The sequence below is a fragment of the Nannobrachium achirus genome (genome assembly GCF_963921795.1).
Source record: "Nannobrachium achirus genome assembly, chromosome: 17".
In the NCBI taxonomy this organism is placed as follows: Eukaryota; Metazoa; Chordata; class Actinopteri; order Myctophiformes; family Myctophidae; genus Nannobrachium; species Nannobrachium achirus.
Genome location: NC_137824.1, coordinates 48,211,835 through 48,227,959, shown reverse-complemented (window position 1 = coordinate 48,227,959; position 16,125 = coordinate 48,211,835). Strand labels below are relative to the sequence as shown.

The window sequence follows — 16,125 nt, the reverse complement described above, 5'->3', positions numbered from 1 at the left end:
AAGACAAACTAGGCTGTAAGCAACATGATGTTAGACGGTAATGAATGCAGAGCAGACCCTCCTTGCATTCAGCGATAGCTGTATCGCCGGAGACCGTTTCGTTCGGTCCCCTTTCGCAGATTCCAGCGGAGATGATGTGCCAATGCCAGGGGTGTCATCATGTCAGTCGTCGTAATGTACAAGATGAGCTAGGATTTAGATAAGCAACGACCGATTTATCATTTTACCGTAAGATTCGACATGGATTTTGTGTGGTCCCCTTTTTCGTAGTTGACTCATTTACTTGCAGATGCGCTCGTCTGCGCTCACCTCTCTCTCTGAACACACAGATACCAGCGTGTGTCGCCAGCGTTTACTGTAGCATTGCAAGTGTTTCCTCTTAAATATCAAGTTGTATTTTCTTTTTACATTCATAATTCACAGCGCTGCATGCTTTTACATTTTTGTTTGTTATGAAAGGTGTCGTTTTAATTTCAAGTTCTGTGCTTTGTTTGTCTGTCAAAAGGCAAGTAATGGATTGATTGATATCTTTTTTTGTATCTATGTGTAGATAAGATTGATGTAGGCCTACTGTCAAACTCCAGGACAGTTGAATGAATAATGATTATAGGTTACAACAGAAGACGTTCTTTATGTTATAACATTTTATCATTGAGTACCACAAGTTAAGTGCAGCGGATTACAACTTTTAAGGCAGAGCTTATGGTTAGGTTTATTGTATTTATTTCATGTTCATGTGTATATAGAGAAAATCAACCCACCCTTACCCTTACCACATGTTTCCCTTGCTACTATCACTGACAGTCCACCTTGAAATGTGCATGACTTGGTCAACATACACACACATCTAGGATGTGTTCCATTTACTATATACAATAGTAAATGGGACAAATTTTACTAGAGGACAGAGCAGCGACGGCTCCAGAGAATTGTGACTTAGGGGGCTGGGGGCTGTCTTTTTTAGAGCGGGGGCTAATGAATTTTGGCCACAAACTATAATGAATAATACTAATATATTATGACAAATGTGATTCTCTCGCTTAGGGTATTGATAACAGACCAGATCATTGGCAGATGCCAGCTCCAAATCTGTGGACTGTAGGTGATCTGATAGGGTTTTTGTGAGGCTGAAGACGCTTTCCAGCATAGTGACATGCATAACTGTCCATATAGTATGGTTTACATATAAGTCAGTCAGTTGTCTTTCACATATTCATATATATTTCATTTATTTATTCCATAAATATTTGTCATCACAATTGGGTTTGTGGGGAGGGGGCTTGGGGGAGGGCACACACTTTCTATCTACTATCTTCCTAGTAAAGATTTTCACACATTTGGATTAGATAAGGAACTGTCAAATGTGAAGTAATGCCTACTTGTACTGGGTACAAGTAGTGTAACATAATAAAATCAAACAGAACAAATGTGTTCCTCAATGTTAGTTGGCCGACTATGATTTCCTGTATCATTTCGTAATTTCGAGGAGACTGTAACATATGTGTTACAGGAAGTTTTCATTTTCCTTTTGTTGCTGATTCAAAATCAATTGCTCCTGAAAAGAATAGATTTTTTATTTATTTTTCCTTTTGTATTCTACAGCATATTACCGTATATCAAGAAAAACACTCACTTGACTGACACAAAGCAGTACCCTCCTCCCGAGGGATGTTGTGTTAAAGAAACACCTATGCAGGTAATTGTTTTCTATCACAGAAAATTACGCAGATTATGCAGATTGTATTTTTCCCTCTTATCTAATTAATACTGACCCCATGAACGTCTTTTATTACTCAGGTGGATCCTACACTAATGAATGTAGGGGATGGAGGCACGGTGAGCAGAGAGATCGGTGCTCCAAATAAGGCGTCTGCGAGCATGGTGGGAAATCCCCCTCAGATGCTGCCCCCTGAGCTGAGAGGAGATGTTACTCTCAGCCAGCAAAACAAGAACACCCCGACAACAGACTGTAAGACGGTGAAGCCCTGCTTGGAGCCAAGTACTTACAACCACAGACCCGAGGTCCCCCCACCTCAACAACTCAACAATGTCCCAATGTCTGGCCCTCCCCTCACAAGCTCTGACAAAAGACTGGACAAAAGGGCGGAGGTCCCTAAACTCAAGGGCGATGGTACAGGGGTCTTTCCCACACCTCAGTGGGCTATCAACGCAAGAGTCAATCCAGAGGACTCGCTCAACTCAAGCCACAGCAATGTGACATCCAGTAAGAAATCTCACACACAGACACAATCAGTCATAAGTCTTCCTCCTGGGTTCCAGTGCTCTACCTTATTTAAACCAGGCCAGCCTGTTGCCTTCCTTCCCACCACCAATTTTTCCTCTCCACTTTGTAAAATCACTCTCCCACCAGCACTGGGTCAGATCGCAGCTTTGAGAGAGGCCACAGCCAGCCAATTTCAGAAAGAAATTCAGCCTCAAGGCCCAGGTGTTGGAGGGACGCCTCTACTACGTACCTACCCATACCCCTTCTCTGTGGGCCGGAACGCAGTGCCAGAGAAAAAGGCAGGCACATCCACGCCAAAACTTAAATCAAACCTAATATTGAGTAAGAGTTCAAAATCAGTTGGGGAGCATAAATCTTTAGCATCGGTGGTGGCCTCTCCAGCTATTGCACTCCCGTTACAGCACCCAGCATTAGGTTCTGCCCCGCCAACACGTTTCACAATGTCTCCTACCGCTGCCATCTGCTGTGGCCCTGCACTGGCCGGTATTACCACTCAGAGCAGACTGTTGAACCATGTGGAGAAAGGCCACAGTGTAGACAAAACATCCGTAGGCTGTCTAAAACCCAAGCCCCCATCTGCTCCAGAAGACCATGCAGCCGTTTCCCCCATTGAACCAAAGGATGTGCCTCTTGATTTGTCTGCCAAGTCAAAACGTCCAAAATGTATTAAAGACCCTTCAGCGGAGCATTACCATATTGAATCAAATCAGAGAGATTCCCTTAATAAGAAAAGGAGTCAGGCTACCCCATACAGCTCAGTTGTGCAATACCCTATTTTACCCAGTACCCACAGAAATGGATCTCATCCAAAACAGTCAAATAGGCCTGCAAATCACCAGGTCGCAGAGTCCAAGTCATCCTGGGGCAAAGGATCCTCACAAGAATCCATAAAAAGCATACCTGGAACATATGTTGGTGTGGCCAGCCCTATACTGGCCTCTACTTTGCGTGGCAAGGATGGGAAAGGGACTTTTGTTGATGAATTTCAGAATTTTGCTAAGCAGGAGTTCATATCAATCATTGACCAAGGAGAACATCTGGCCTCAAAAGGAAAGAAGCCATCCTATCTGATGAAGAGTAATCAGCATCTTCACGGAGTCAAACATATGAACAGCAGCAGTACAGCCATAACAAAGAGCTGTCCATCTAAAGTAGCTCCAGCGGCCATGTTGGACTCTGTCAGTGCTCAGACTCATCACAAGTCTGGAACTAGCAAAGCAGCAGTGCCATACTCTACCACTGTTGTCAACCCAGCATGGCAAAAGCCATCTCTTCTTCCTCACAAAGCCACTTCTCTTCAGAGAAAAGTCTCGCAAGGATCCCCAAAGGCCAAGGGCTCTGCAAGTGCAGAAGGTTCCAAGTTTCAGAATGCCCATCACCTGCCAAGAATGGACAATGACAATTGGGACAGGATTAAGTCCCCCTTATCTAACCTTGAGTCAATAGTGAAACAGAAAGCTCTTGAAACAACAGTGTTGACTGGCGAAGGATATGCTCAGCCTACACCTGTTGCACCTAGAAAAGCTGATGTTGTAAATCCACTCTTGGGTAGCCACGACACTCAGTCCAATCAGATACCTGCTTTTGGATATCCTCCTTTCAGGACTATAGAGAAGCAAGATGGGAAACAGCTTAGTTTGATACCTCAAGGGGATTCAGGTCAAATGATGAATCAGATTGAGAAGGCAGGTGCTATTGAGCCCAGAGAGAATAATATTGGAACCCATAGCAGTCAGGGAGAGCATATAGCTCTGCAAGAGAAGCAATGCTCCTCAAAGCCTTCTGTCCAGTCTCATATATTTGGAAGTAATGCATCAACAAATGGAAACAGGATGGAGAGCAAATTAGCCCAGGTGTTAGAGGGGGACAAATTGAAAAAAGAAACCGGGGCATTAGATAGTCCTCCAAATGAAAAACTGGATGGCATAGTTCTGTCTATACTTACTGGTCAGTGTGTGGGGGTGGACAAAAACGCTGAAAAGAAAACAAACGGAACCAAAGCGCGATCTCCCACCAAAGCAAAAGCTGCTGTTATCAAACAAAAGAAACCCAGCCCCAAGAAGCCAGCTAAGGAGAAGCCACCACAAGACCCACCAGGAACAGAAAAGAAAAAGAAAGACAAGGAAAGTACTCCAACCAAAGCGTCACGCCCCAAAAAGGTACTGTAGACTGCTTTTACGCTTGCTGTGGAAAATCTATCCAATGTCAAAGCTAATTTTAGTGCATTTACTCACCCCTTTTGGTAATTCAAGGAATAAGGTTGTTTTATTTATTGCCTTTCAAGAAACAGCATTTGAATGATACATTTCATAATTATAAATATTTACTTACTTATGTGCAGGTATTCCATGACTGGTGATTCAACTTCAAAGGGCTTTATAGAGTCTTGTTCCATTACACGCTCTCCATCACCATGAAAGCTGTGTGATCAATAGTGTCCCCATATAGTCTGCTCACTCTGTCCCCTGTGTGCTTCAACAGAAGAAACAATGTGCACCTGTGCTAGAGCAGAGCCTACCCATGGACAAACCTTCCCTGCAGACTAAAGAGGAGATTCCAAAGGACAAGAGCAGTCCCCACAAAGTGGAACAGACAACTCACAACAAACCACGTAAGTCTTTTGTTTCTTATAATACTCTGACATTTAATGCCCTTAAAACAGAACTTCTCACTGTGTTCAGAAAATAAAATAAAAAGTACATATCTTGTCTTACTCAGCCATAACATTTGCTCAGAGTTTGCACATACGTAGCTCTACAGTGTTGTGAACAAGCTATACTGTCTGCACTGCTGGACAAATCCCCTGCAGTCTTCCTGTGTGTGGTAATACATGTTAAGTGGGCAGAAAATATCACCAACATTGGCTGCTCATTGTTGTAGATATCGAAGAAATGGCTTTACCTCTGTACTGTGTGTGTGTGTGTGTGTGTGTGTGTGTGTGTGTGTGTGTGTGTGTGTGTGTGTGTGTGTGTGTGTGTGTGTGTGTGTGTGTGTGTGTGTGTGTGTGTGTGTGTGTGTGTGTGTGTGTGTGTGTGTGAGATCAGTTACAGAAAGTGTGTGCAGTCCTCACAGTCCGGAGACCCCAGTCTCTCTCAAATGCTCCGGTAGACAACGTAAGGAAGTTAAAGCCGCAGAGAGCTCCACTCCGAGACTGAGGAGGGGCCGGCGGCGAGCAGACGAGACTCAGTTAGACCCCTGGGGCTTTTCTACCCCTTCTCCCCTGACCCCAACTTCGCCGCCTTCGCCCCCTCCCACCCACCCTGCCCGGCGGCCCAGAGGGAGGCCTCGCTCCAACCCGCTGCGGGAGCAGGCTGATCAGGGCAAGGTCAAGACAACCGGTGCAGAAGGAGATGCATCTCTTCGCAAGAAACGCCGGCGCTGCCGCAGCAGGAAGTATCAGACTGGGGATTACATCACTGAGAAGGACAAGGTGGTGGAAAGAGAAAGGGACGAGACACCTGACTCCCCAAGAAGAGACACTGAAATAGCACCAGGTACGTAATCTTAACAAGAAGGTTTTTCTTGCTAAATGCAGCGTCCCATCGTGCATTGCGCAGAAGGTGGGCGGCAGTATCGGCGTCGCTGCCGAGCCGAGTGTGATCTACAAGCTCACAACGGTCGCATCTGCGACGCAACGTGAGATTGTATGTCAGCTGTTCTCCAGACATGTCCCACACATAATTCTACAGTAAATTACGGTGGAAACAGGTGGATATTAAAATTGCCATCGTCAGCGCTAGGTCGACGGTGGATGCTGGACGTCACTATTGTAACATGCACTGATGTCAAAGAAACTGTTACCTAACCACGCCGATTTGCCCCAGTACTATGTCACTGAAGAAGTACTCCATATATGGGGATTCGCTGATATCTAAACTATTAATTTACCGAATGTCTGTCCATCTGACCGTCTGTCTGTTCTCCAACATTATTTCTGAGACTCCTACATTCAATCCCTCATATACTGTGCACACCCCCGGGCACAGGACTATCTAAATATGAATTTCCGCCATGTAGACACCATCTGTCTACAGTACTCTGACGTCATAGTACTGATGTCACAGACTGGCCTGGACATGGAACACCATACATGGGCATAAAAGGGTGAAACAGTGGCCACATTTCTGACATCACTGATACCGCTGCCTGTACTGCGCATGCGTTTTCCACCATGGTAACAGCCACATGCTGAAACAATGCCCAAATTTGGAGATGACTGACATCACTGATACCGACGCCATGGTAACAGCCACATGCTGAAACAGTGCCCACATTTGGAGATATATTCTTTTACAACTGTCAATCCGACTGACTTTCCACCCTGCACATCTCTCCTTTGGGCCCTCTGCCTTAAGCATGGCGAGTTCGAAGTCAATCTGTCAGACGGTCTCCATATTATGCCCATATATGAGCATAGTGGCCGCCTGGCGGTTCTGGACAACCGGATCGTCATATACTGTATGTCCATGCCCACGTAGATGTGAGGGTCACTGTACTGGCCATATTTTCTTTGTTTGCCCTCTGATCTACAGCTACATTTTGAAAATAAACTGAAATTAATGTAATCAAATCTTAATTATTTAGCTATGGCATGATCTGTAAAATGTTTAATTGTTGTAGATTCACAGACCAGTCAGTATCCAAGTCTCGGTGCCTCCAGCCCAGAGCCTGCTCTCCGGAGGCCATCGCTCACCCGCTCAGGGTCAGTTCGCTACCAGGAGAGTGAGGCCTCTCCAGAACGCAACGACAAGCCTTCAGGAAAGAGGAAGTTCAAAAGCAAGCACTTGTGTGATGGCGATGAGCAGAAGGTAGGATACGATACATCAGTGGTTCTCAACCTTTTCAGGCCGCGACCCCCAAAATAATCATATTTTAAATGGGGACCCCTTCACCCTGACAAGCACTAAGAGTTGAGGCATTACATTTTGTATAACACGGTTCTATTGAGAAAAAAGCAGATCTACATGACATCGCGTTGCGAGGCGTTGTGAGCATGTAGATTGGCTATTTTCACAATTTCTGCCTCTAATATTCGACAACTTGGCCAATGTTTAATTTTTCAATTTTAGACGTATTAAAAAGTCCTCAAATTGTCAATTTAAAAATGTGCAGAAACCCTCTATTCACTTAAACGTTATGTGGGATTGTTTACTGTTGAGTGAGAAAACAATGTTGCACATTAAGTTAATCATCTGGGGACCCCCCCAAAATAATTTGGGGACCCCTAGGGGGTTGAAAACCACTGTGATACATGATGATTGCTTGTGGCCCCTCTGTTCACAGTGCATGTTACATGATGCAGCCTGTTGGAAAGTAGGCACATCATACCACAAATAGATTAGCTTGCAGTGCCCTCTTGTGGCTTTACTGATTAAGGCTGTTTATTTGATTGCTCAGGATGGCAGCTGGTTTTGCACTGAATCCTGGAGTGCGGAGCCGATTGCCCTGAGTTTCCATTGCGCTCGGTGAGATCCCATAACACACAGCTTTCTCATTACTCTGCAAAAATCTGTCTTCTAGCTCAAGACCAAACGTGGCAGCTTGGGCAAGCGCTGTGCCTCATTTGCATTAGATGACGATAGCCCTGATGCAAAGAAACCAGCCAGCCTACCAGTCTCTCCAAAGGGGTTGCCATCTCCTCCACCGACTAAGAGAGGTTCATCAGGAAAGAGTGTTGCATCCGATTCTCCTCCCAGAAGGCCTATCCCACCGGAGGTTCGCCGCCTGATTGTTAACAAGAATGCTGGGGAGACCCTGTTACAACGAGCAGCCCGATTAGGCTACCAGGTAAAAAAAAAAGAAAAGAGAAGAAAAATCTACTGTTGTTAAAAACACAAAATTGGGTACCAGCGCATACATTTGGCCTCTTACCATAGACCTGTCACAATTATTACATAATAGTGCTGCACGGTTAATCGTTTTCAAACCAAAATCGCGATTTGAAATCTCGCTATTAGCAAAACGCAAAGGCCGCGGTTTTGACTAAGCAATGATCAAATCAAACTGTGGTGTCTTTCTTTGTTTCCTAAATAGCCGGGCATCGCCGCGCCACGGATTAGCTGAAATTACGTTGTTGCTCCACTCTCCAGAGGAGCCAAGGCGATCACACTGTCTGTCTAACAGCACGTAAAAGTGTATTTCCGTTCCAACGGAGTACTCCAAAGCTACATGTAGTGAATGTTCTTGTAATCATTATAAATATAACATCCTTAAATCCTTGTGCATAGATTAAATGCTCCCGTTTGTTGTAAGCTGAAAGTGAATGCGATGTTTTGGCACAGACGGTAGCTCCCCTCCTCCGTCCCCAGAACCAGGGTTGCCAACATTGGACAGTCAGAATTCAGGAGATTCTTTGGGGGTAGTTTGAAGGGGGCGTGTAACTCCACAAACGGGGGTCTTGAGGTCCTCCCCCCGAAACCTTTTAACAGAGTAGATGTATTCAGGAGCATAGCAGGAGATGGGGTAAAAATTCAGGAGACTCCTGACGAATTTAGGAGTGTTGGCAAGCCTGCCCCAGCATGCTTGATGAAAGCAAGGCAGCGACATACGGTACTTTCTTCCTTGACAATGAGAGGCATTAGTACTGAGATTTTCCTGAATATAAAAACGTTTTATATTGCTAAAGCAAAATAAAAAGGGAATCTTTTGGAAATATAACTGAACTGAATCAAACCATTTGCATGATTGCCAATTAGCCTAGTTAGTAAAAATCAATTTCTTTTTAAATGTATTACACAATAAATATCCAACGGAAGCTTTACCTAAGGTAGTGAAGTGATTTTCTTTGGTTAAAATAATTTATTATATCAACCTTTTAACAAGAAACGTTTTGTTTTAACCCAAAAACTATCACTTATCCTACCTTAAAATAAATATATAAATATCGCGAATCAAATCGCAATCGCAATATTAGTTAGAAAAATCACAATTAGATATTTTCCCAAAATCGTGCAGCCCTATTACATAATAATCGTCTAATCGCATCATAATCACTTCCATGTTGGAAAATGTTCATACATGTTCATACATTTTCAAACATTTTCCAAAAATAAAAGAACATTTTCCAGAAATAGCAGATCTACAGTGTTGTAAGCTTGTAGATCAGCTATTTCTGCTATTTTTACAAATAATTTGAATGTATTTAAGTTATTTGTCATATCTGCCCTGTGCAATTTGTGTGTGTGTGTGTGTGTGTGTGTGTGTGTGTGTGTGTGTGTGTGTGTGTGTGTGTGTGTGTGTGTGTGTGTGTGTGTGTGTGTGTGTGTGTGTGTGTGTGTGTGTGTGTGTGTTTGCAAATAAAAAAACAAATAGAAATTAAATTAGTATTATGTTCCAATGTTCTATGTCAAAAACACAATTAAATCGTTATTCACAATTAACTGTGTGACAATTAATCGTTAGCTTAAATGTGTAACTGTGACAGCCCTACTCTACCAACATGCAAATGTCAGACCTCTGATCTGTTCATGACTGGCCTGTTTAGGATGTAGTTCTCTACTGTCTTGAGAAGGATATCCGGGAGGTCAATCGTCGTGACAACGCAGGTTACACAGCTCTCCATGAGGCGTCATCCCGAGGCTGGACTCAGATTGTCCAGATGCTGCTGAAACACGGGGCTGATGTCAACTGCAGTGCCCAGGATGGAACGCGGTGAGGATTAATTTTGTACCATCCAGAAGTTTCACAGTGTACACAGGATAGCACCCGGTGGTGGGAAAAGTACTCAAATGTTTTACCTAAGTAAAAGTATTAATACTGCAATAGAACTGGTAAATGGTAAAAATGGTGCATTTATATAGCGCTTTTAATCCAAAGCGCTTTACATAGATTGTGCATTACATTCACCCATTCACACACACATTCATACACCGGTGGCGGAGGAAGCCATGCAAGGCACCAACCTACTCACCGGAGGCAATTAGGGGTTCAGAGTCTTGCCCAAGGACCCTTCGACATTAACTCAGGGGGAGCCCGGATTCGAACTGGGAACCCTTCGGGATTTATACCCTTCGTGCTCTAATACCAGTTTCTCTACCCCTGAGCTATGCCGCCCCTGCATACTGGTGGATTGATTGTGGGGTTTGGCTTGCAAAGTACACTTTGATCATCAAAGTGTACTTTGCAAGCCAAACCCAACAATCAATCCTCCAGTTCTAGGCAACACAGAAGGGGGGGGACTTGTTTCTTATTTCCACACAACTCCAAGGTATATTAATGACATAGTTCAATGTTGGAAATAAGTGGTATTCCCACATTGGACACATTGGATGCTTACGACGCACAAACTCGCGTCGGTTATTGTTTTATATTAAACTGTAGCTTGTACGAAGGAGCCACAGCGTAACACTCCAAATCCTCGACAACTTAAATTTACTCTGTTTACTTTTACCCCAAGGCTCCGAAATAAGGTAAAATCAATAAAATAGCGTGGCATTAAATCATTGTTTCATCGAAGGCACTCAGTGTGTTAAAGTACCAAAAGTAAAAGTACTCATTGTGCAGAATGTCCCATTTCTCAACACATTGTGAGTTTGTAGATCTGCTATTTTCAAATGGCTGTAATATGTAGGACTGAAGTGGTTAATGTGTAACTTGGTAATAATAATCCAAATCCAAGAAGTAACTAGTAACTAGAGTTTTCACATAATTATAGTGGAGTAAAAGTACAATATTTTGTGTGGAGTAGAAGTAAAAGTATTGAAAATTGGAAATCCTCCAGGAAAGTAAAAATACCTCAAAATTGTACTTACCGTATGTGGGCGCCTGGTGGTCTGGGCGCGTGCCGTGTGGGCGCGTGCCGCGTGGGCTCTGGTGCCTGGCAGCGTGTCGCGCATTCACGTCCTGATCCCGGCGACTTTTGCTGTGTGTTGCTCGCCATCTCTCTCCCCGTTTCCTGTCAGTCTACTACAGTAACTGTCCTGTCAATAAAGGCATAAAAGCCCAAAAACTAATCGTAAAAAAAAAGAGAAAATTTATATTTTTTACTTAAGTATAATACTTGAGTAACTGTACTTAGTTATGTTACAACACTGATAGCACCTTGTGTACATGGTTATTAAAAGGAATTACCGTAAATCACCAATTAATCGCCCGGTGGCAAACTGCCGCCGGGTCTCATATATCCGCCCGGGGTCTGACCCCATTTTGCGCAATAAAAGCCTGTCTCAAATAAGCGCAAGGTTCGTATAAGCGCCTGGGCCGTTATTTGCAATTAATATTATCCTTATTAGGTTTTATGGAAGAGCCCGGGCTATTATTTGTTTGGTTGTTTGGTATTATTTGCTATTTATTTAACTTAACTGGTCATTTATGTTGCATGGCAGTGGTGCGCTGAAAACAGCAAATCTACAAGCTCACAGCAGTGCTGCGACAGCACTTTGCAACGCACCGCACTCGCTGTGCGTTGCTACGGGTCATATGTTGCATGATGGTAGTGAAATCTACAAGCTCACAGCCCTGTGTACAGACACTTCTAAACCAAATGTATGGTGCCCAGCCCAGTGCTGCGCCACCATGACGCGCAGGACGCACTGTCTGTGCGTCGGGGAACAGATTGCCAAAGGACACTGAAAAAAGGAGTCTGCCGCTCTCTGCGCACTGACCATCATTCATTACTGTCTAAAACGTTGCTACAATGCAAAGTTTGCGTGAGTAGGCCTACTTTAATGGCAAAACGTTGTGATGGAGAAAGACTGGCCAATAAAGACCAGCTGGATCAGAATAACTCATTACCTACTGTTGCTGCCTCTTGTTATCCAGTCCGCATTTTGAAGAAGTAATCCATTATTTTGAGGTTCAAGGGGAATGCAGAAGGCTTAATCATAATGCAATACCATAATGGTTTAATGTCAGGATAGTGGAGCTGTTCAGTGGTAACAGTCAGCGAGTCCAGTCAGAGCACCAGCTGCAGGACTTCTGTGCTAATTGGGTCGTTGACTCGTTGACTACAGACCTAGATGTGTCTTTGCTGGCATGCGGTAATAGATTATTTTGGAGAAAGATTCCCTTAGTATAAATAATAGTATATATATATATTTTTTTAAAGGCTTTCATACACTCTTGATATTTTTTAAATGAGGTTTGGTCTAATAGATCGCAATGTGCTATTTTCTGGGTGTTCATAACAATTAAAATAATAATAATAATAATTATAACATTTATTATAACATTTGGATTATTATTACTATTATATAGTTTGAGAAAGAAAAATTAACCAAATAATGGCCCAGTGCTGGCCAGTGCCAAAATAAATAAAAGCCTGTTACCAATAGCCGCCTGGCCTCTTTTAAGCGCCCGGGGTCCGACCCCATTTTGCGAAATAAACGCCCGGGCTACTAATTGGTGATTTACGGTATTCAACATGTTATTGTACAGCTTGAAATGGGGCGTTATTCCTGGATATTTCTGTATATTTAGTTAAATGCTAAAATGTGTCTTTGTTATATGCTATATATATTTTATCTTTTACAAGCCTATTTGAACATACATTCCAACTTGTCTCGATGGGGAAAACCTTTACCTCATACTCCATGTAAATGGTTAATGAGTATAATTCATATAATATAGTTAAGGTTTGTTGAAAAGGTACAGTATTTTATTTTCGGCAGATAACAGTGACGTTTTTATGTTTCTTCAGACCCATTCACGACGCAGTGGCAAGTGATAATCTGCCAATAGTTTGGTTGCTGCTCAATCATGGTGCCGACCCCACGCTTGCCACCTATTCTGGGCAGACCGCAGTCAAGCTGGCCCATAGTCCAGACATGAAGACCTTCCTCAAAGGTAATCTAACTTTTGTATGTGTTGAGCAGAATGCGGTGTGTTAAATTGCTAAAGCTGTGGAGAAATGACAGATCTCTTCTTTCTGCCTCCAGTCAGAATTTCATACGTGATGTTTCCTTCATGTGTTACAGAATATTTCACAGACTTGGAGGGCCGTGGTGAACAGGATCCTAGTTTACCCTGGGAATTCTACAGCAGCTCGTTGTTTGGTGAGAAATTATTAAATATTATTTTGTGTTTATTACTGAGTTCCCCAATAGTTTCCTCTTTATATGTTCATATTTCTATGTTTAACTTGTGTAGTACAACTTATAAGTGCAATAGTAAATAATGTTTTGTGTTTTAAGCTAATTATATTGCAACATCAACGTTCCTCTTCAAATGCAGCGATTGCTGTTTTACATTATGTAGCTGCTCATTGTCACCATGATCTCTAAGCCAAGGGTCTTCAACAGGGGGTCCGGGACCCCTAGGGGGTCCTCAGAGTTACTACAGGGGTTCCTCCAAATCTTTGAGTGATAGAAAGTTTTTTTCTCCTTTTTTATATTAACCACTTGAACCCTAGCGTCCATATTCTGAGAACTCTAGCTGCGAGGCGTTGTGAGCTTGTAGATCGGCTATTTTTAGCTGAGAGCTTTGGTGTAGAGAGGAAAAAGATCAGACTAAGTACGGAGTGAAAGGTCAAGTTTAGTAAGTATTGACGGTTCAAGTGGTTAAATATCAGAAAAACACAAATTGACATGAATCCAAAATACACTCCAAACAACGAAACTATATGGAATCTATGAAAAGGTTGTGGGGGTCCCTGCTTCATCTCTCTCTCAACTAAGGGGTCCTTGGCCTGAAAACGTTGAAGACCCCTGCTCGGTTCGCCTTCCATTTGTTGGGCTCAAATGATATGATGTTTCCCAGACTACAGTAAATATCTTGTAGTGAAAACTTGGTATGAGCATTTTAGGCTGACTTTGTGAGCTACGTGAAAGCAATTCATTTTAGGGCAAGGTGGGGAGGTGGAACAATGGTCAGGTAGCTGCAGGGAAGGTGCAACTAAGGTGATAGTAGGGTCCAGGACACAGGCTGGAATGTAGGACTAGGACTTGCATGTTGCCTGGAGGTACGGGGGTGCGGCTCCTTTTAGTGGTTTTCCATTCTGCCATCAGGGGTGTGAATTTGATATGAGCTGTTAGAGGAAGCCAGCGAGGCAGTGCAGGAACAACGCTTAGGAAAGGTGGGCCACAGCATTCTAAATGAGATGTAGGTACTAAATCATGTTCATTGGGTGATTTATTGCTACTGCACCACCTTTTTATTTTAATATCAATTTTGTCAAACATCGCTCCTATACTGTTCTATTCCTATACTTGATATATGTTTCAGATGTGTGTTTTAAACTTTAATGTGGACCTGTAAAATGTCCTTGCGCAGTTGGAACAGAAATGCGTCTTAATAATACTGGTTTGCAAGACTGCAGCTCAGTATCACAGAATGCTGATTTGCACATGAGTCACTGCTATTCACTCGGATCATCTCCAGCAGTGATTATCAAGTACAGTACAATGCTTGGTGTGATTTGACTGTCCACTAGGGGGTGTCCTAAGCCTTCTCTTAGAAGCAGCTTATTGGCAGTTCAGATTCGTAGGAGTCCCTGCTCACCTCAGCGAACCTTTCTTCACAGAGACTGACCATGAGCCGTGCTGGGACTTCTTGCTCTCTGAGCAAAATGAAGAAGAGGAGGAGGAGAAGGGATTGGGGAGGATGGAGAGAGACTCGGACAAAGATTGCCTACTATTTGAGTTCTCTTCTGAACCACTCCTACCCTGCTACCATGTCCAGGTGTCGTTGACCCAGGGGTGAGTTGGCAAAGATAAAAGTGATTATAGTACAGTTTGCTTACATTTGCTTATTTATTTACAGCCCTGATTAATGTCTCGGTCTACACACTCGTTTCTGAGCTAAATTCTTTAATCTACCACTGAAAGCCCCGTTTGAGTTGTTTCGTGCACACCTTTGCCTAATGCAAACCACGTTCCACTTCTGGCAGCTTCTGCAACTGGTTCCTGCTGACGGATGTCCTCAAGCGTCTAAAGATGTCGGCAAGGATATTCAGGGCTCGTTACCCAAACCTGGAAGTCGTGAGCTTGTCAAGGGTGGAGCTGTGGAGACAAGTGTCGGTCAGCCAGGTGAGCTCAGTGCTGGCAACACCCCTTAGAGACAAATCCAAGGACAAGAAGGAGGAGGAGGAGGAGGAAGAGGAGGAGGAGGAGGGCGACGACGAGGGGCTGGTGGAGCTGGTGCGTTGTGTTCCGGAGCTTCAAAGACTACTGGGATCCTCTATCCACATTCTGCAGGAGGAGGGGGAGGAGGAGACGGTGGTGCCAACAAAAATAGGCAAAGCACGCGGCCGGTAGCCCCTTGCCCCTCTGAGGAATAGACATTGAACCTATAGCCCCTTTGATGTTTTGAGTGTGTCAACCCCCGGGTTAAGGGAAGACCTTTCCGTCCATTGTAACGAGGGTTATAAACTCAAGCTACAGCAATGAGTTAACACTCCCAATTATGAAAGTTTGACCTCAGCCGCTAGGCAATTAACGTGGTCACAGCAGCACCACCTCCAGGACTGGCACATTGGAGTGGTCAGTGCTGGAAAAGCAGCATTCAGGTTCCTATCTTGCGGTATATTTGCGTACCTGAGAAACAATTGAGAAAAACATTTTTTTAAATAATGATTTATGTACATGGTGGTGTATATGTACCTGTATATCTTGCCATCAGGGTTAAAACATTTGGTTGTATAAATGTATTCTCGTGGCAAAGAATTGATTATGTTGAGGACTTTTTTTGTTTAGTTTGTTTGTTCCTGAGGGAAAGCGAATATTTTTCGATGGGAGATTATCCAAGGCTTTTATCTTGGTGAACTCTTGCGTAAAGCTAAGAGGCTTATGGCCAGCTAACGAAGTCAGGGAGGCCACTGGCCCAGATGGTTTCTTTGTCAACCTTGGAGACCTGGAGAGAAGAGACCATGGCACATATATTTACTCACAAACAAAAATTCATATACCCACCCAGCATAGAAGCTGAAGTCCATGCCCCAACACCCA

General features: G+C 43.6%; 1 protein-coding gene across 1 annotated transcript; it reads left to right on the top strand.

Annotated features, from left to right (window-relative positions):
- Window positions 1-1,621: 1,621 nt before the first annotated feature.
- bcorl1 (BCL6 corepressor-like 1) lies at window positions 1,622-15,435 on the top strand (the record flags this gene model as incomplete). The annotated part of the gene is made up of 11 exons (XM_080746777.1): window positions 1,622-1,696; window positions 1,798-4,404; window positions 4,727-4,856; window positions 5,290-5,739; window positions 6,866-7,053; window positions 7,766-8,032; window positions 9,729-9,895; window positions 12,882-13,027; window positions 13,159-13,236; window positions 14,703-14,877; window positions 15,069-15,435. The coding sequence occupies exons 1-11, from the start codon at window positions 1,691-1,693 to the stop codon at window positions 15,433-15,435; spliced, it is 4,581 nt and encodes a 1,526-aa protein (XP_080602903.1). The 5' UTR covers window positions 1,622-1,690.
- Between the last annotated feature and the right edge of the window lie 690 nt (window positions 15,436-16,125).